The following is a 20,890-nucleotide window of genomic DNA, read 5'->3' on the forward strand; positions in this document are numbered from 1 at the left end:
AGTTTAATACTGCACTTTCTGCCATGCATTTTTGTTTTTATTTTAAATCAGTGCAATTTATGCAAAACAAACTTCATTTCTAAGCTGAGTAGTTTTTGCTCCAGTTTCTGGAATTTCAGTCTTGTTTCTTCTAAGCGCACAGAACAATGACTCTATTTATTATCTTACAAATTTGATACATTGCATACCATGAAGAAGTGTTATTATTAGTAATTTCACAGAATTAGTTTCAACAAAATGTTTACAAGTTTAGTTTATCAGACTAGATAGTTAGATATTTTAATTAAAAAATATTTCCTGGCAATTGGCAAACGCTTTGGCGGGAACCTCAGCCCCAGCCCGCTCTGGAACAATGGCATTCCCCCTAAACCATTTCCGGCAGCCCCTCCCTCTGCGCTCGCCGTTGTCCCAGTGGCATATTTTCAAATCCTAGTATGGCCAAGGCTTAACTCCTGAATATTAATTAGCTAACATGAAAGACACTTGCGTGCAACCGTCCAATGAGACTAGCGCTAGAGCGCGAATATCGCGGTACGTAATTAATATTCATGAGTTCCGCCTTCGCCGTAGTAGGATTAGTATAAGCGTGATCTATGTTACGTGGTGACGCCAGATGTATATGAGCGCACGCGGCGGGATCTCTTTCCCTTTTAGCGCCATCAGAGCGGGAGTCTCGCGCTGTTCACTGCGCAGCAGCACCGCCTCAGACAGACCTCTGCACATCGGGCTCTCGGTAAGAGCACACACCGCCGAGGGGCTGCTTATAAACCTCTTTTTTTCAGTCTAGAAGATAAATTAGTACTTGAGTCGAGATTTAACACGCATCGAGATGTTTACGTTAGCGCGAAGTCCGTCAGTCAGCAGCCGTCGAGACGGACTCCTCCATGATGGAGATGAAAATGGCTGTTCGTCTTTTAAATATCGAATGAATTCAGGTTTAGCCGTTAAACGGACACATCAAACTGGGGTTTTAATGTTTAAAGGTTTGTTTGTGCGATTACAGTAGTTGGAAATGTTGTCTTGAGCGTATTTTCTTATGTTGGGAGGATGATGATGATGATAGTTCGTCTGATCTGGCGGGCAAGTTTTTTTCCCCCGGTTTTTTTTGGGGGGTGGGGGGGGGGGGGGGTCTGATCACCTTGTCGGAAAATTTAAATATCCAGTTCATTTAACTAATTAATCTATTTTTAAGTGAGATTTGGATGTGGAGATGCACATTTGGCACAACGTCGCTCATGATTAGGATGAAATGATCTAATGCTAGTTTAAATTCTGTTGTGTTTCTGCTAAGCTTCAGTCTGTAGCGCTGTGGTAAGACTTCTCTTGTTGAGATGGGTTGGTTATTAAAAGTGTACTGTGTTAGTGTTATCAGTCTCTAGTAAGGATGGGTTGGTTATAAGTGTACTGTGCTGCTAGCAGCTTTAGCCGGGGAATCTGTGCAGGAAACACGTGGTGATGTGGCCTGCTGGGAATTGACCACTGCACTGACCCTTGGATCAAATCCAAGACCATTAACCCAGTTTAAGAGTTAAACAGTGTTTTAGATCGTAGCTTAGACAGAATTGGTTGGTTAGTTTAACTTGTCACCTCTGTATCTGTGTGAAATGTGGCTGGTGGTGGGTTGCCAGAGGCTCTTAATGAATCGAATACTGTATTTTATCTTCTATTTAATTTCTTGTACATTTGTCTTTTTTTTTTTTGTCTTGTTACCATTGTTGATGGGTTTTTCTTTTTAAGATTGGGTGACAATTTCTTTTTCTTTTTTTTTCTTTTTTTGCATTAGTTTGATCACCTCTAATAACTTTTGTTAATTTATTATAAATGACTATTTTACACATTTATAATTTTATGTGAATAATAAACACAATCTGTGTATATTTAAAAGAAAATCAATTATACCTGATAACACAATACTAATAATAATTTATTATAAGTAGTAAAAAATATTAATACTTATTATAGTCACATAATAATTGCTGTTAAAAGTGTTCATTGTCTGGCTGACTATTTCTTGTATAAATTTTTCTGAAAATGCTTGTCATATGCACATAAACTGACAGTCACCAATTATAAGCTACTACTTAATCGTGTAGAAACTTAATTTTCTGTAAAGTTGCTTTGCAATGATTTGTATAGTAAAAAGCGCTATACAAATAAACTTTAATTGAATTAAATATATTACTATATTAGTAAATTTAGGAGATTTTTAACCCACTTCCAGTCATTTCTGTGTTGGAAAGGCCTAATTGAAAACATTGTTTTATCACAGAGGTGTTATTTTCTTCTGGGTTATAATTGGGAATGACCGGTTAAGTAGGAAAAAGTAAATATCTGAAAATTTGGTCAGTCTCTAGTTTGGTTATGTGCGTTTTATTTGCTTCTGCTTTTTAAGATTGTGCTTGAATTGGTGACCAGATTTGTTTCTTACGGTCCTGAAAAACCAGTGAATTTGTAGAGTTGTGGTTTTTAGGTGTGTGAAAGTAGACCTGAAATTGCTATCGAGAGCAATCTAAGTCACGACTGACTGGAGTGAATCATATCGCAGTCTTGGAAACGTGTTGGTCATGAGGTTTGGGAAGCCCAAAGAGGTTTTAGTGCGTTGAACCTTTGCTCTCAGGTCAGCTAGATTTTGAAAGGTTTAAAGGCTTGCTTTCAGTGCTGAATAATGGTTATCAGAGTGAAGGAAATGTGCTGGTATTGTGATGTCTTGTTGTGAAATAAGGTGATCCGTTGCTGCCATGGTTTGGGAGACTCCATTATGTGTCTGTATTGACAGGTTTCAATTGTCTGATCTTGACACAGACCGAAAGAGGAAGAGATTAAGCTTCAAATCTGTCAAGAATGGATGCTGCCGGGGTGGTGTCAGGTCTTCGTGTTATTGATCTTCTACAGGCTGAGAACAGTCTGTCTGTAGCAATCAGCTCACGAATGAATGAAGCTGCTCGCTCTTTCCGCTGGAGGTTTGGAGGTAGGCGTCTGAGCCTGTGTTTGATCCGTCTGTGCGTTGGAGTTTGCTCGTATGCAGGTCGGACCCTGACAAATGGATCCAGTCAGATTCAGAGCTGAAGATAGTGGTTCACACCTTTTGATGTTTAGAGCTAATCTATCCCATAAACCCCCAGGGATTGAATCTCTACCACTGAAGTTTTCCATCACGAGGACTGCAGCGTGCATGCATGCGTTTCAATCTATTTGCACCACCATTGCACATTTAGATGCTTCTGTAATGCATCTGAATAGTTAAAGTTGTGCATATTGGCTGCCTGAGTCATCCTAATACAGTCTCCTAATACAGCGACCGAATTTAGCTTGAGGCTGTTGAACATAATGGACAGCGTTAACATTTTCCTTTTGTGTTTTTTTTTCTTCTAGGAAACAAAACGGTGAAACAACATGGCAGATCTTGACAAGTAAGTGTTTGTTTGCCTATTAAAGGGCATTTATTTCTTACTCCATCATCTCATTTCTCAGTTTGACAGCTTATTGTATTGATGGCCCTTCACATTTCCATCTTAAATCTCTTTATGCCTGTTTTTTGTGTGAGAAATGGTGCATAAATGCCTCTCTTGGCTGATTTTTGATTAGCCCTCAAATAACCAGGGAACTCAATTAAACGCCCCATCCAGTCCTAACCTGTTTCCTGCCTGTTGGAGACTGTCTAGGGCCAGCAACACATCGTCTGCATGCTTTAGCGCGCTGTGTGGTACTCCTAGCGTCTATGCCATGCCAAACACATACTTGTAACTCTACAACCTGGGGTTCACTCACTCAACACTTCTGTGACACGAGCAATACACCTGTTGCTCACCACACTAACTTCCTGTGTGCCGTAGATGTGATGCTATTTCACACGCACGTGCATGCTTATTTCAGCCAAGATTTAACAATTGGATATGCTCCGTGCTTCAGATCCTGCTTAGATTTCAATGCTATAGATAAAAGTTGAAATGCATGATGATAAACAAATTTTAAGAGAAAATATTTTTCTTTGCAGAGCTCTTATCTTCAAGTAGGAAGTGCTGATTGCTTGTGATATGACATCTCTTAGTCAGTTTTGCTCTCTTCGGTCTCGAAGACATTGATAGAACAGAACTGTAAGACCTACAAAGCTAGTTGGGTTCATGTTTAATCCCTGGTTGTGTGTTTTTACAGTAAAGACCAGACTGAAATGGACCCAGCAGATATGGAGGATGTTGAAGATGTGGAGGAAGAGGAAACTGGGGAAGACAACAGTAAAGGTTTGACATTTGACTATTTCATGCATCCCTTCGCCCCCCCCTTTCATATCCTGTGTTAACAAGAGGTTGACCAGTAGTTGGTTTTGCTGATACTAAAATCGGAAAAAATATGGTTGACAACTAGCAAATTATATGAATGAAAACCTTCCTCTTAATGTAAAATAGTGCTGAACTTTATAAAAAGATTAACATAATGACTTAACCATGAGAATATTTTGTAGTTAAATTCAAATGCAAAAATTAGCGAAGCCTCATTGAGAGTTTTTTTTTTTTTTTTTTTTTCTTCATGAAGATTAATTGTAGGAACACAAACTTTTTAAAAACTAACTTTATAAAACAAAGTTTCCTTCATTGGCTGTGCTTGTTTATCACTGAGCAATGATAAACCATCGCTGTTGATTTTTACCATAAGTGATGGTTCAGCAAAGCAGTTATTTGTGCTGATGAATTGTTAATAATGACCACCGCTTATTGCTCCTATTCGAGAGGACGGTTGATCAGTCATCTTTTGCTATTTGCATTGCAAATCATCACAACCAGACCAAGTTGCAGTGACGTCTGATACTCGAATACATATATCTTCTAGTATAACTATACAGCTTAAGTGTAAACCCTTCTAAAACCACAGTGTTTGATCACCTCGTATATCAAATACCAAGTAGGTACACAAGGAGCGACAGCTTAAATGCAAGTTTCTTTCTTTTCTAGAGACGATTCGAATGGCTAAGATGAATCAGATTTCCCATCACTCCCTCCATAGTGTGTTTTCATCGTCTAGAGTCTCTTTGCTAGGGAGCTGTGAAGGACAAGTAAAGGCCATCTGTCATGGATTCTTATTGCTGACAGTCATGAGGAAAAGGCCATGCACACGTTTGCGCTGGCATGTTTCGTGTTTGTTAACATGATCTCAGTCTGTAAGCTCAGTGATCTTAGCGGTGTTTAGCAATGGGACCGAACCATTGGGCAAGACCATGAGTATTAGAAGGTTTAGTACTAAATAATACATGCATGTGATGTGTGGTCACTCGTTAAAGATAGCTTCAGTCCCGCTGACCTTGTCTCTGTTTGCTACGGTTTATTTTTGGGTTGAAAAGCGTATCTTTTTTTGACCCCTTGTGAAGAAGGTGCCCTATATCTGAGACGTATTACAGGGTTGTGGAGGCTTTTTTAATTAGTATTATTATTATTTTGTACTTGTAAAAAAATATATTTTTTAATTTTATCATTTTTTTTTCTTTTTTTTTATTAATTTGCACCAATTTTTTTTTTTTGTTACATTAGATTTATTTTTCAGATACACAAATTTCCCTTTTTTTTTCTTTTTTTTTACATTAAAAAGTACGGAGTAATATTAATTAACTACATGCATGTACTTTATGGTTAGGGTTTGGTTTAGGGTTACTTGCATGTAATCATGCATAATTTATTGTTATTATAGTAAGTACATGTAACGTGTGTCACAAGGACACATTAATGTGTGACCTATTTTTTTTTGTAAGTTTGTATGCAATTTCTCTATTGTTTTACTGGCATGATTTAGTTATTGAGTAATAATAACTTGGTTATTCTTTGGTGCTTCTGTGATGCAGAGTGTGATTTGTAATGGTTTTCTGCTGTGAACGTCAGTCGATTCTCTATGCTTTGATTTTAGCACGTCAGCTGACGATGCAGATGATGCAGAACCCTCAGATTCTTGCGGCGCTGCAGGAGAGATTGGATGGGCTCGTGGGATCCCCCTCAGGGTACATGGAAAGGTACGTGCCCATGCACAGCACAAATACAAATAGCTTCCTTGTTTCCCATTGGCTGCATCTAATTTCCCTTCTTTGCCAACAACGACTGAATTAAATGTTGCTAATTTTGTCCCGATCCTGTTCCCTGATTCCTCTCTGGAAGGTGCCAACCAAATGTCAAGCATATTTTTTACTCCCTCCATACAAAACGATGATCTTGAGGCGTTCATGAATCATCATCAGTGTGTCATTTGCAGCGTGTGATGTTGTTTGTGGTGTCTGCGCAGCTTACCAAAGGTGGTGAAGAGACGTGTTAATGCCCTGAAGAACCTCCAGGTCAAATGCGCCCACATCGAAGCCAAGTTCTACGAAGAAGTGCATGAACTGGAGCGAAAATACGCCGCTTTGTATCAGCCGCTCTTTGACAAGGTGAGATTTAAAAACCAATGCATTTCTGCTGCCAATCTTTCCTCCAAAATGGAAAAAGGGTCTGGTTTAAGATGTTGTGTGCCAGAAGGAGGGCGGTACAGTGCATTAAAACGGTTACTTTGCAAACACCAAGTGGTCAATCAAGGACACTAGAGACCAACGGCAGCCAGAGAGATGCTTTACAGAAAATAAAACCTGAGCTGTAGCTGTTTATCCTCTTCTGTAGCTCTCGCTCGCGCTCCCAGTGGAATAGTGAGGTCCAAGAGGCTCAATTAAAAGTTGGGATCCTTCAAAATAACACTTCAAACAAGTTTACTGACTTTAAGTCTTGCATTACAAGTGTATTTTGGTGTCCGCACAAACTCTACTTCGTGTGGTGGTTTATTCTAGCCAAGAATGGAGTACTTGGGTGATATTTTAATATAATTAAGGGACTAATATAGTTTTGGTGTTTATAAATATGTGTGTATATATATATTCTGCTGTTATTGTAGTTTTAGTAATTGTTTTTGCGGTTTATTTTAGATTTAAGTAATAAAATGTGTAGATATTTTAGTTCATATTAATTGTTTTTAATTTATTAAGTTTGATTTTATGTTTATGAAGGGCCAGGAATATTGATTTGAGTGTATTTTTACGAAGTAATACTTTTTTTTTGTTATCTTTATGACCATAACCCTGCTTGGACATAGATTCAGCTGATTTACAGCAACATTGGTTTATTTTTTGAGTAGTTTATTTAATATTTTAATTCAGTATTTAGTTTTAACTTCTGGAAATGCCTCGAATGAATGTTTAAAACTGTCTTTAGCGGAGTGAGATCGTGAGAGCCGCATACGAACCCACAGACGAGGAGTGCGAGTGGAAACCAGATGAAGAGGAAGAGCTGACCGTAAGTAAGCAGGTACAGGTGATCCATACCTGCATGCTCTTCAGATACCACCGCGTTTACGTCATACTGTATAATGAGCTGTTAAGTCATAGCTTGACTCTATGTATCGTCTGTGTCTTCACCAGGAGGAAATGAAGGAAAAGGCTAAAGTGGAGGAAGAGAAGAAAGACGAGGAGAAGGAAGACCCTAAAGGAATCCCAGAGTTCTGGCTCACAGTTTTCAAGAACGTCGACCTTCTCAGTGAAATGTTGCAGGTAGGGCGAGACCGACCGGGTAACGCTGACACACGAGGGAGCGATTGTGAGTGTAGTAGTGTTCAGAAGCAGGTCGTGCATCCTGGGCTTTTACAATAGGAGATTTCTCTTTGGAAAATGTCCTTGCTGCCATCTTGTGGTGCATAAGTGCACCTTGAATCCTTTTAGCTGAAGATAAGGGCATAGTGGACTCTAATGATGCAACTGTGTTCGGTTTCACTCCGAATTTAATGCATCATTTAATTTAGGCTGGTTAATGTCTTGCATTTAGAATGTGTTTTTATAAAAGAAAAGGATTTTAGTATTTCGAAGCGTATCATTTATTTTGATTTTTCCTGTCTAGGAACATGATGAACCAATCCTTAAGCACTTACAAGACATTAAAGTCAAGTTCTCCGATGCAGGCCAGCCGATGGTGAGTCTGACCGTCTCTCTGTTTCCTGTCTGGTGTCTTAATCTCCGTTTACTCACAGTCTGGTCTCTCTTTTCAGAGTTTCACATTAGAGTTCCACTTTGAACCCAACGATTTCTTCACAAACACAGTCCTGACAAAGACCTACAAAATGAGGTCTGAGCCGGACGAGTCGGATCCCTTCTCTTTCGACGGGCCGGAGATCATGGGCTGCACAGGGTACGGCTCAACCTGACTTTCACTCTGTTAGCTTTGACAACATTAGTTACATCGGAGACTGACTCTGTTTTCAGCTGCACCATCGACTGGGTTAAGGGCAAGAACGTCACATTGAAAACCATTAAGAAGAAACAGAAACATAAGGGACGTGGCACAGTGAGGACGGTCACCAAGACGGTCCCCAATGATTCCTTCTTTAATTTCTTCTCTCCGCCTGAAGGTGAACCCCCCCCCACCCAAAACTACCTCATCGCCGATCAACCATGTGTCAGTCTGTTATCATATTTGAGTAGAATAGCATTTGCTGATAATAAACTTTCTCTTCTTTACAGTTCCAGAAAGCGGTGAACTGGTGAGTGACTGATTTTATTCCTAACTTCATGAACAATCTTTTTTTTTTTTTTTTTTTTTTTTTAGGTGGACTAAATTAAATAGCATTTTTAACATAAATGGACAACAGTTTTATTCAGATGTTAAACTGATTTTTTTTTTATTTAAAGTATCAATCTCAGCCTTTTATATAGCTTCTTGGTAGTTGTATGACTTTTATTTACTGTTTTCGCCATGAAGATGTCTTTGTTGCTGAGGTGGCATTAAAAAATAAATGCATATTTAAATTTCAATATGCATGACCGGGGCCTAAAACTAACGTTTTGACATTTTTGTGCAATTTGCCACAAAGATCAGGGCAATTGACTTTTAATAGTTTAATGTCTATTAAATTTAATAAAAAAAAAAAAAGGCAGAACAAATTTGCTACTTTATGCTGTTATTATTTTAAATGATCATTTAATCACATAAAAAAAAAACACCATTAAAATCAAGTGCTATAGTTAGTTTAATTTATGTAATATTGCTACTGCTTATTATTTATATAAAAGTACATTTTGTGTTTTTTGAACAACTTTCAAACATCAGAAAAGCTCTTATTTACATTTTACATTACATTTATGCATTTAGCAGACGCTTTTATCCAAAGCGACTTAACAGTGCATTTAGGCTAACATTTTTTTTATCGAACACGTGTTCCCTGGGAATCAAACCCACAACCTTTTGCGCTGCTAATGCAATGCTCTAGCCCCAAGAACACTCATTTGGCTCAAAATCGCAGGGCATCTGCTTGGTGAATGTTATTTTGGCTGGGGATCATGAAGTGTCACTGTTCTGTATGAGTGACTGATGGTTTGTGTTCAGGACGAGGACTCTGAGGCCGTGTTAGCAGCAGACTTCGAGATCGGTCACTTCATCCGCGAGCGGATCGTGCCCAGGGCGGTGCTGTACTTCACCGGAGAAGCCATCGAAGATGACGACGATGACGTGAGTAAACGACAGCCGTCCTTTCATGGATTCAAACGATGCTTTATCTCCAAACCTCTGACCGCTGTGTCTCTGTGCTTTTTTTTTTTTTTTAGTATGACGAGGAGGGAGAGGAAGCTGATGATGAGGTTAGTAGTCCTCTGTCTGTTTTTATCATCGTTATTCCTCTAGATGTTTATAAACCGATGTGTTTGTAACTTGCAGGAGGGTGAAGAGGAGGCCGACGAGGAGAACGATCCAGACTATGAGCCCAAGGTAAGAGTCCAGACGTCCATCGCTGATCCTCACGGCAGGGCGATACGGAGATCTCAACATACAGAATACATACTGTCACTTCCTCTCATGCATCTCTGCCTCTCTCGCCCTCAAACGCTGATTCTCCTGACAGATTTATTAACTTCAGCTTTATTTACGGTCATCTTTGGTCCATTCGAGATAGAAATCCGAATGAGAACTGCTCCTTTTTTTAATCGAGTAGATAAATGGCCGCAGTGTTTGCAGCTTCTCTGTGAACGTCTGACCTTTAACCCTGATTTATAAATACTACACTGCACTTCTGTGGGTATTTCGGTTTCTCTGCTCTAAATTTTCGAGAAGCAGATCTAAAGCATCAGCACTGAATATACGCTGCCCTCCAGAGGTCAGTTTAATGGTCAGCTTTCTCCTGTTCCCATTAATCTCTGAGACTGAGCATAGATGAGTGATGCAGCAGTGCTTTCTCCGAGGGGTTAAAGGTCAGGGTGGCATAGTTAATGAATATTCCTTCATTATTACTGACTTTATTCATTTGTATGGCTACATGGTTTGGGGACTAAAATTAAATAGAAATTGTTTATTTTATTTTATTTATTTATTTTTTATCAATATGTTATAGTAGTATTAATAAAAAATATAAATAAAATTTAGCAAACTATATTATTATTATTATATTACTTGAAATATTTCACTGTCAATTCAACTTTCTGAAATTTCTTATGCTCAATTTAATTTTATTGTGAGATTACAGTAGTAATTTAAAAATATTAATATTTAGTTTTTGTATATTTTTATTAATATATAAATACCCCATTTTAATTTTACAGTGAAAATACAATAGGAAAACTTAAATAAATCAAAATAAAATAATGCTAACATGGCATTAGTATTGTAAATTTGTAAATGTAGAATTTAAGAAATAATTATCATGAGCATTTAAGAAATATAATATTTTAAAACTATAAAGCTACAATGCTAAAAATGATGGCTGGCTTTTAATTTTTCTTTTGTTTTAACACTTTGAAAAAGTACATTTAATTTCTTTGCGTTTAGCAATTTGGGCTTCATTTCAGTTCGTCGTTTAGCTCTAGCTCCTTAGTTTGATTTGATAATCTGATGCAATCATCTTCACAGTTCTGGATGAGATTGAAGCATGTCTGCAGGTTTATCTTCTCTGTGTAGTTCACAAACATCTGTCTTCAGCATGCCTGTCTCCTCTTCACTCAAAGCATGCACTTGACTAATCAAACAGAATTAGAGTAGGAAAATACTGACTTTAAGCAAAGACATAATTAACATGTTAACTTTTCAAGCTCTTTGGCACCTCTCTGAATTTGAGTTCCTCTCTAAATTTCTCCTCACTAGGTGTAAGTGATGTCTGTAGTAACCCTGCCCTGGTAGGTAACGCTCATGAATTAATGTGACCCTCCCGTAGCGCTTGAATCCCTTCCCATCATTCCCCACACTGACCACTAACACTTGTGCTTGTTTCCTCCCTCTAACCATCGTGAGTTGCCATTAGCATCTGTATTGTTTCTGTATGTTGAAGCATCCGGTTTGCTCTCCAAATGAAGTCTTGGTCTGATTTGTTCCCGCCGAGGGTGAAAGACCATGCCATTGGTGGAAACCAGTGTCAGTCATTGCTGTCATCCCTAGGGCCCTATGAGTCTGTTTCATGACCCCCCGCCCCCCCCCCCCAAATTCATCTTATTTCAGTTGTAATTTTTCTGTATTCTGTTTAATGGTTAGATTTATATTTTATTAATCGTATAAAATGTGTAGTTATAATAAAACTTAAGTTTAAGATTAGATTAGCTCATTAAATCCTTTTTATTCTCATTGTTTAATTATATATATATATATATATATACTCTTTTTTTTTTTTTTTTTTTTTTTTTTTTTTTTTTTTTTTCTTCTGTCTCTGGATTTTGTTTTAATAGTTTTTAATTAATCAAATCTAATTTAACATGTCTAGTTAATCAAACTTTCCTCAGTTACTTGAGTTTGGCAAATTACATTCAAGGCCTTATGAAATCCTTTATTTTTAATTTGGAAATGTATTTTCTAATTAAGAAGCATGTGTAATTATTTGATAACATTAAACATGCAATTAAACAGCTGATTTGAGTTTAATTAAAGTTTAATCCATTATTATTATTTTTTTTATCTGTGCCTTATTTCAATTTTCAGTTTTTAGTACTTATGTCTAATTATTCCTGAAATTGATACAATTAAAAAATTTTTTTTTGTTTGTTATATTTTAGGGTCTTTATGAAACCTATTTTTACTATCCCTGATTTATTTAATTTATATTTATTTAAATCTTTCTAAATTGATTTCCCCCGTTTGATTAATTTACATTTTAATGGGATCTGCTGTAATGTTTAAACTCAGTAATAATTAATTAAATTTTTATACGAAAGTCAAATTTTGCTTTTTTTATCATTTAACTTTTTTTCAGAATTTTTTTTTATTTGTTTTTTCTCAGAAATTGAGCGATATCTGGTTTTGTAAAACATTAACCGTTTAATTGAAGTAATCAAATGAGAATAAGTTGGTTTAGGGGGTTGAATGGATTATTCCTGATGTTTTAATAATTTGATAACTTTGAAAAGTGTTGATCAAAGGATGTGCAGACCCTTTCTGTGCATGTGATGAATATCAAACAATGATTAAATGCTTATGAAGTTAATGTAAATTGCAATTATGACTAAATTCCACAACTTCTCCCGTCACAGAAATCATAGGGCCCTACGACCTTTAACTTGTAGCCGTGTGATTTGATTGGCTGAAACGCTTATGAACCTAAACCCTGAGCTGTTTTCACAATGGAAATCTATTTTGTGTGCAGAAGGTGTAACCGTTCCTCGCTCTGTTGGTTTGTTTCACAGAAGGATGCTAATCCTCCAGAGGAGTGCAAACAGCAGTGATGACAGCGCCACCTTCAGGATCCCATACACTGTAACGGCTTCAATCAAACATAGTTACTTACCGCCTTACAATGTTTTGTATTTTTCTTGGTAGAAACAATTGAAAAATTAAATAAAATGGTTTCGAGTTTTTTGTTACAAAAAATAAGAAAAAGCCACCACACACAACTCCTCCATCGGGAGCCGCGGCTCATGACGCGTCATATTTTACTAGACTTCTTTACGTTTTCCTCTTTCTCTGTATCAATAGTTATAAATCCCTTCGAAGCATGACACTCGTTCCTTCACCGCTAAACTAGTTGGGTTCTCGTGAAGTCTTTTGTATTGCTCTTAGACAACAGCTGTGGAAAGATGTTCCAGGTTTACAGGAGAGATTCATTCGGTTAACATTCCACACAAACGTCGTCTGTTTTAGGTTGGGATGCTGTTTAAAGCTCGGCGGAGACTGGTCCATCAGTCGGCGCACTGCTGCATGACTCCTTTCTTTTCAATGAGCACTTTGTATTTTCGTCATGTGTCCGAAGCGTTTGTTTTTTCCGTCGATTCGACCAATGCTTAACTTTCAGCTGGCTTGCAGTTCTTCAGGAGGGTTCTCTGCTCCGCGGAATGCACTTGGAACAATCCGAACATCCTCATTGGAGGATTCAACTTTGAACGAGAGAACCTGATTGGAGGAGCCAGTTTAGCTAGTCTCTGATTGGTTGTTGTTTCTGAGCTCGGCCCTGAGTGATGTTTGTGGTGAAACACATTCTCTGTTTGGCAGGCGTATCACTGTGAAGGGGTGTGTGTGTGTGTGTGTGTGTGTGTGTCTTCGTCTGATCTCACTCGTAGCGCAGCCCAGCAGGTCTGAAGCAGATAGAGCAATATTTTCACCTGGAAAGCCTCACCGCCGCAGTATCCCGTGTCTCGTGGCCTGGCTCTGTCCGGATCACCGGTCAGTTAGTTAGTTGTGTCTGGTGAGCGGCTGAAGCAGCAGGGGTCTTTCTGGTTCCCCTCAGCAGCTGTTGTCAAAGCAAAATGCCATGCTACAAAATACTAATGTACTCAATAACTGTACGTGGATGTATATTCATGAAAAATAAACTGGTAAAACGTGCAAGCCTTGGTCTGTCTCCTTCTGTTCATGTGTAAAGCTTATTAAGGCTGTCATTTAAGCACCAGTTTTATGAAGGTTTGTCAATTGGTGAACACTTGTAATCATTCAGTGACTCCACTAGGCGGCAGCATTGAGTTGAAGTTGCCTGAATTAAATTTGACCACTCGTTATAATAAAGATGTAATGGGTCTGTTACTCATTTCAAAATATGGAGCTAAAAGATTAACCGAGTAACTGGTTTACATATTTAATCTTGCCTAAAAATACTAATTGATCATCTCTGTACATCTGTAATGAAAGGGAAAAATGTATTGCACTTGTCCATAATGGTTTATTATTTTTGGCTTGTGGTCAGAATGCAATATTTATTTAAATCAAACATCGGAAAAGTGTTAAATTAGGATAGTTTTACATCAGGTCTTATTAAAATTAGATGTATTTATTTTAATTATTACCAGTGCCGTTATAGCATTTTAGATCCTATAATCGTGATGAATATTGTTTTCCAGTTTAATTTTATGGTCACATAATTATAGCATTGTGTTTTTATATATGTATATGTGTATAGTATATAGTTTATTTTAGTAGGCTACATGAATTGAGATGTTGACCTGGAATATTATTTACATTTTATTTCAGTTTTTGTTTTGTTTAAGTTCTGGTTTTCGTTATTTATAAATAACCCTGATGAGCACACATTGTTTATATTAAAATTATATTTTTATTGTAATTTAGTATTTTATATATATATATATATATATTAACTATTTAAATCTAGAAAAGATTTTGCATGTTTCAAATAGTTGGTTTTTAAACTTTTAAAATTATATTCTATTAATATAATTTACACACTGTTGCAATATTTAACACCTTTGTATAGTATTGCTTTTTCTAGATGTTTGAAATATTCACGTTAAATTTCATAATATATAATAAGATTGATTGCTAAAAATGCTTCCTCGATGGGCACCTTATATGGTTTTTCGAGACGGTCCATGATGGACTCGAGTGTGTGTGCGTGCGCGCGCGCGTGCGCTGATGTTGCTGAGTTGAGCGCGTGCAGTGGGCGGTCCGCGCGTGAGAGAAAACCCCCGTGCGCGCTCCGTCCCGATCCTCACACTGCTCGCAGACCTCCATCTATCAGCTCAAACCTACCCACCCTCAGTCCACCCTCAGGAGCGTTTGATGCGCGATCGGAGGCGATGCTGGAGTCCGGCGGCGGCGCGGTGCTGAAGGAAGGCGCGCTGGAGAAGCGCAGTGATGGTCTGCTGCAGCTGTGGAAGAAGAAGCGCTGCGTGCTGACCGAGGAAGGACTGGTGCTTCACCCACCCAAACACCACCACCACGACACCGGCTGCAAGGCGAAGGAGCTGCACTTCGCCAACATGAAGACGGTGGACTGCGTGGAGCGGAAGGGCAAGTACGTGTACTTCACGGTGGTGATGTCCGAGGGCCGAGAGATCGACTTCAGGTGCCCGCAGGACGAGGGCTGGAACGCGGAGATCACGCTGCAGATGGTCCAGTACAAGAACCGGCAGGCGATCCTAGCCGTCAAGTCCAGCCGACAGAAGCAGCAGCAGCTGCTCGTGGTCTCCGCGCAGAAGATGCTCCGAAACGCGCAGTAGGACGCCGGAGAGCCGCGATATAGATAGACGTCACCGCGCGTAAAAAGCGCTGGATGCGCATCACGGACGTCGCTTTATAGTGTCACCTTCCGCGCACGGACGCTCTTTGTGCACTGAAAGACATCACGGCTGAAGAAGCACCGGGGATATCTCCTCTCAGACACGGGGGCCGGGGCAAGTTGTCACAGTGACGTTCTGAATTCTGCCCTCCAAATGAGAGATTTTGGGGTAATAGGGCTTTGGTAAACTGTGAAACCACAATGGGATTTGTGACCCTGGAGCACAAAACCAGTCATGAGTTGTAGTAATAGCTACACTGTATGGGTTAAAATGATCGATTTTTCCTTTATGCTAAAAATCATTAGGTAAAGATCGTGTTACATTAAGAGATTTTGTAAATTCCCAACCCTAAGTAGGCTATATCAGAACATATTTTTTGATTAGCAATATGCATTTCTGAGAACTTAATTTGGACGACTTTAAATGCGATTTTATTAGTGTTTAGATTTGTATTTTTTAATTTTTTTTGCACCCTCAGATTCCAGATATTCAAACAGTTTTATCTAGGGAAGAAGTCATATCCCAACAATATGATTTTTTTTTTTTTACCAATTTTTTTTTTTTCATTGTGACAACATGCCCCAGTTTATGCATTCAATGAACTGTATTTTCTAAACTGAATGGTGTACATGTTCATATGATTTCATATGAAGTCTGTGTTCATCGACTGATTGATAAAACACTGGAGTACAAAGCTGTGACAGCTCGCCCCGGTCTCCCTCACAGGTTCATGGGTTGTGAATGTGAAATGGCTTCAGTGCGCCTTCATTCATCATTCTCTCGGACAGAACTGCCACCATAACTTTCCATTTCAGCACAGTTGCATTTGTCAGTTTTGTGCCTCTCCAGACATGCAATCGATATCTTCCGGGAGACCTGAAAGGCCAATCCGTTCCGGTCCAGATCACAGTCTGCATGCGCGTGAGCAGGGATTTTAAAGAGACTCAGTGACACACTGGAAAACTGCAGACTCTCCTGAAACCCAGTGATCCTGACAGATCCATCAAACAGCATCCCATTATATATTTATTTGTACATTTTTTTTTTGTAACTGGTCATTTGCATATCTGAATGTTGGGTTATGTTTTTTTTAAAGGACACTTATTGCATTTCAGAACTCAGAATAAGCTTTTGATTTTCATTTGTTGTTGTTTGTGTAACTGGTTTGGATGGACGATTCACATTTGACCAACTTGTGGCTGTTCAAAAATTGGGTGCATCATCATACTGACATGACGTAACATGTATTCTGTTAAGGTTCAGTCGTTGCAATCGTTGATCCATATGTGATGCATTGAAAACGAGATTTGGGTAGAATGCTGGAAAAGTCCACTGTGTTAATTGTGGTCTCTATTCCGAATGAGCACGGGGATCTGATCAATGTTGTGTTGCATAAATCTTTTCGGAGTCAAATGCATGGCGACGGATGTCGAATCTCGATGCTCTTCTGCCGAGTCCTGCGTGTGATCGAGCTGAAGTTTGCATTTGTGAAAATGGTGTTATGTTGATGGACTCCCTGAGCTGATGCGAATGCCACTTTCATACCTTCGAAATATACATTCCATTTCAAATGAACATTGCATCTTTGTCTTTGCTTAGTGTGGTGTGTTTTAGGGATTTTGTGGTTATTCTAAAGGAAAAGTTCTCCCAAAAATGATGGCCGCAGGTCATCCAAGATATGCAGATGTGTTTGTTTCTTCATCACATTGGGAGAAACGTAGCATTGCATCACTTGCCCACCAATGCGAGTGAATGGGTGCCGTTAGAATGTGCGTCCAAGCAGCTAATAAAAACATCACAATAATCCACAGCACTCCAGTCCATCAGTTAACATCCGGAGAGAAATGTTGCGTGTTTGTAAGAAACAAATCCATCTTTAATGCATTTTAACTTCTGGCCTAAATATGAGCCCATGATCCACAATAAAGCTTCCTCCAGTGTGAAGGTCCATCTTGTCTCCACACACGTATCTGTGAAATCTATAGACATGAAGTCTCAAATTCCCATTATGTGATAAGCATCAAAGTTTGATTTCAACCAATAATTTCACTATGATTTCAATCTTTGACACTGCCTTAGTCAGTCAGCATTAAATATACAAAGGTTATATTTCCACAGAATGCTCTACATCTTTATGAAGGATGATTTTATGTAGAAGCAGCGTCACATTTCTTAAGAACTTTTTAGGACCGTTTTTGCTTGTAAACGGTGCTGTGCAGATTTCTCTCCTGATTCAGACAGAACGACTTTTTCACTGGAGGAAGAGTTATGGATCGAGGACTAATATTTTAGCCATTTTAATGTTAAAAAACGTCTAAATGATGGATGTGTTTCTTACAAACACAGCTTTTGGCTTCTCAAGTCATTACTTGCTGGACTGGTGTGGATTACTGTGATGTTTTTATCAGCTGTTTGGACTCTTATTCTGACGGCACCCATCCACTGCTGAGCAAGTGACAGAATGCAACATTTCTCCAAATCTGATGAAGAAGCAATCTCATCTGGGATGGCCTGAGGGTGAGGAAACATTCATCAGAAGGCGATTGTTCACGCTTGCCATGTTTCTGAAAATGCAAATCACATTTGCATTGCATTGCACAGCGTTTTTTCACTGTCTCGTTCACTTTTCCAGCGTGTCTCCTCTGTGAAGCAGTTGCCTGTCTTCCAGAGCTATAAGTGGAAGCCGTTTCCTAGAATAATATTTCACTGTCAGAGCCGTGAATGAGACGAAGCTCCGACGCACCCCACTAACTAAATTAAAACCTGTACGCTAAACCAGAGCGAGGACCACCGTGAAGGATGCATGTGTGTGTTATTGGATCCACATGATGACCTTAATAGATGAGGACGGTTCATTACATCACACTGTAGGCCTACCATAGTGTCATGGAATATAGTTCCTGTGTTGATTTGAGACGTGATCAGCAGATGCACATGAAGTCATGCTGATAGATGCACGTGTGTGTTTCTCTATAGGATACATGCGACTGCTTCTCTCCACATGACTGAGATTCTTTCTAAGGCCTTGCAGGGCATTATGGGAGTGAGTGTGTAAAAACGGCAGACTGGCTCACTCTCTGTCCAGTGCACACACACACACACACACACCCTGATCCTCTATTTTTACTCTGGTAAACCTCTGTAATCTGAGTTGTGTGCCAGGATCGTCACTCTTCATGTGTTTACTAACCACATCCGTTCGTCACATTATACCGCAGTAAGCTTATGGCATTTCTCGCACCATTAACATATTACAAAAACAAAAAAACGGATTTTAACTAGATTTCAGGCCACATTTTTGACCTATTTTGGAAAAAAAATGAAATAAACTTTAAATAATATAGAAATAAAATAATAATAATGAATATATATTAAAAAAATGCTAAAACTTTCCTATAACATTTTAAGTCAATCTTAGTTAATGTTAGTTTCAACATTTACATTACTAAATCAATAGTTTATTTTGTTTATATTATTAAATGGACTTGGGCTAACAATGAACAGTTGTGTTTTTATTTACCAACATGGTTAAAGATTAAGAAATACTATAACAAATGTATTGTTCATTGCTAATTATCTGTAAATGCAAATGAATGGGACTTTATTGTATTGTACTAAAATAACTAATACCCAAATAAAAAATAAAAAAAATGTTATACAAAAATAATAAAATGACAAACACATTACAAATTGCCAAAACTGATCAAATTAAATGTAAAATATAAATAAAAAAATTAATATACAGTTAGAAATAAATAAAAAAAATACATCAAAATTTTAATAATATACAGTATTTTTTTTTTATCCACAATCATGTCCTAATCATGATGACACCATTGCAGCAGAAGTCACTGTAGACTGTAGTTTTGGCTGGAGATTCAGCAGCGTTTCTGCAGCAGAATCATTGTAATTCTCTAATTGCCAGTTAATCTGTGTAATCATTTACTCCTTCCAGCAGTGCTTTGCAATTAAACGAGAGCTAATTATCAGAGAAGTAGATGCAGGATGGAGAGAAGAGTTATAAACGAGCCAATAACTGTTTCACATGCATATTCCTTATTCCTGCTTTATAAATATGAAGGATTTTAACTCTGGTCCAAAACCATGTGAGCTTCATTGTTGTCTACTTTTTAAGGCGGCATCCTAACTGAAACTGAATGTTTAGTCACAAATAGCACAAATTTTGTTATATATATATATATATATATATATATATAACTATTTGGAACAGGTATCATTTGTTTTCAGTCTCTATTCTTGGTCCAAAGTGTCACAGATCCTTGTGAATGTCATCTGATGACAATGATTGTCATATTAACCAGCTAAAATCCCCTGCTGGGTCGCTGGTTAGATATCTGCTGTGAAAGGATATTTGTTATTAACTTCACGGCTGATGAAAAAGCTGACAAACACACGTCAGGTATGTTTTCTTCCTGTTCTTGTAGGAAGTCACCTGTAGTCAGATGAAGAACAAAGTTAATGAATACTGTCTGATTGAGTTTAAACATCTCTGAACCAAGAATTATCTCGAATAACCTCAATATTTGCTCATATACATCTATTTGATTATATAAACTAGTATTTAGTGGCATCACATGTAAAAACAGAAAGCATAATCAGTCATTTTTTTCTCCTTTTTTATTTTTGTTTTCTTTTTTACTTATTTAGGTAAATTATTGTGAGATGTATGAGTTTGCACTCATTTGTACAAAAATAAAATAAAAATCAGTTGTTTGAACCGATCACTGAGTTACTTATTAATGGATTAAAGGTGCTGTAGGGAACTTTTGTAAAAAAAAATATATATATATTTTTTACATACATATTTATTAAACCTGTCATTATGTCCTGACAGTAGAATATGAGACAGATAATCTGTGTAAAAATCAAGCTCCTCTGGCTCCTCCCAGTGTCCTATTACCATTTGCAGAAACTTCATCGCTCCCGGTAAAAAATAACCAATCAGAGCTGCGGTCCGTAACTTTGTTTGTGTTCAAAATGTAGAAAAATGAACATAATAAGCGAGTACACCATGAATCCATTTTCCAAACCGTGTTTTTAGCTTGTCCTGAATCACTAGGGTGCTCCTATAATAAGTGTTTATATTCGGACTATTTTAGATTGCTTCGGGGATACCACGGCGGAGTACTTTGTGATTCTTCATAGACATAAACAGAAAGAAGTAGTTCCGGCTACGATGTTCTTCCGCAAGACGCAAGCAGTTCTGTTTATTAACCTCTAGAGCGTCAAAAGTTCCCTACCGCAGCTTTAATACTACCTCTTTGAAACAAGCTGTAATTGTTTATATTTTTGGATATTCAAAGTATTATATTGGTGTCAGAAATTAAGCTTGTATAATAAATCTGATGTGTGTTTTCTAATAATAATAATAATAATAATAATAATTTTAAAAAAAAAAACTCTTCTCCA

General features: G+C 37.9%; 2 protein-coding genes across 4 annotated transcripts; both read left to right on the plus strand.

Moving 5' to 3' along the window:
• The first annotated feature begins 603 nt into the window (after positions 1 to 603).
• Positions 604 to 13,778, plus strand: nap1l1 (nucleosome assembly protein 1-like 1). 3 transcript variants are annotated; one of them, XM_052554525.1, is made up of 16 exons: positions 604 to 733; positions 3,373 to 3,410; positions 4,153 to 4,238; positions 5,890 to 5,992; positions 6,259 to 6,400; positions 7,212 to 7,304; positions 7,418 to 7,546; positions 7,890 to 7,961; positions 8,038 to 8,177; positions 8,252 to 8,397; positions 8,510 to 8,529; positions 9,372 to 9,494; positions 9,590 to 9,622; positions 9,699 to 9,749; positions 11,115 to 11,146; positions 12,641 to 13,778. In XM_052554525.1, the coding sequence occupies exons 2-15, from the start codon at positions 3,394 to 3,396 to the stop codon at positions 11,118 to 11,120; spliced, it is 1,161 nt and encodes a 386-aa protein (XP_052410485.1). In that variant the 5' UTR covers positions 604 to 733; positions 3,373 to 3,393; the 3' UTR covers positions 11,121 to 11,146; positions 12,641 to 13,778. The 3 variants fall into 3 exon arrangements, with proteins under 3 accessions (XP_052410485.1, XP_052410483.1, XP_052410484.1); XM_052554523.1 differs by lacking the exon at positions 11,115 to 11,146; XM_052554524.1 differs by lacking the exon at positions 11,115 to 11,146 and having other exon boundaries at positions 605 to 733; positions 7,212 to 7,292.
• A 937-nt stretch (positions 13,779 to 14,715) lies between these two features.
• Positions 14,716 to 17,408, plus strand: LOC127956181 (pleckstrin homology-like domain family A member 1). The gene has a single exon (XM_052553939.1). It carries the CDS (start codon positions 14,738 to 14,740, stop codon positions 15,398 to 15,400), a length of 663 nt encoding a protein of 220 aa, XP_052409899.1. The 5' UTR covers positions 14,716 to 14,737; the 3' UTR covers positions 15,401 to 17,408.
• The last annotated feature ends 3,482 nt before the right edge of the window (positions 17,409 to 20,890 follow it).

Source organism: Carassius gibelio, chromosome B4 (assembly GCF_023724105.1).
Source record: "Carassius gibelio isolate Cgi1373 ecotype wild population from Czech Republic chromosome B4, carGib1.2-hapl.c, whole genome shotgun sequence".
NCBI lineage: Eukaryota > Metazoa > Chordata > Actinopteri > Cypriniformes > Cyprinidae > Carassius > Carassius gibelio.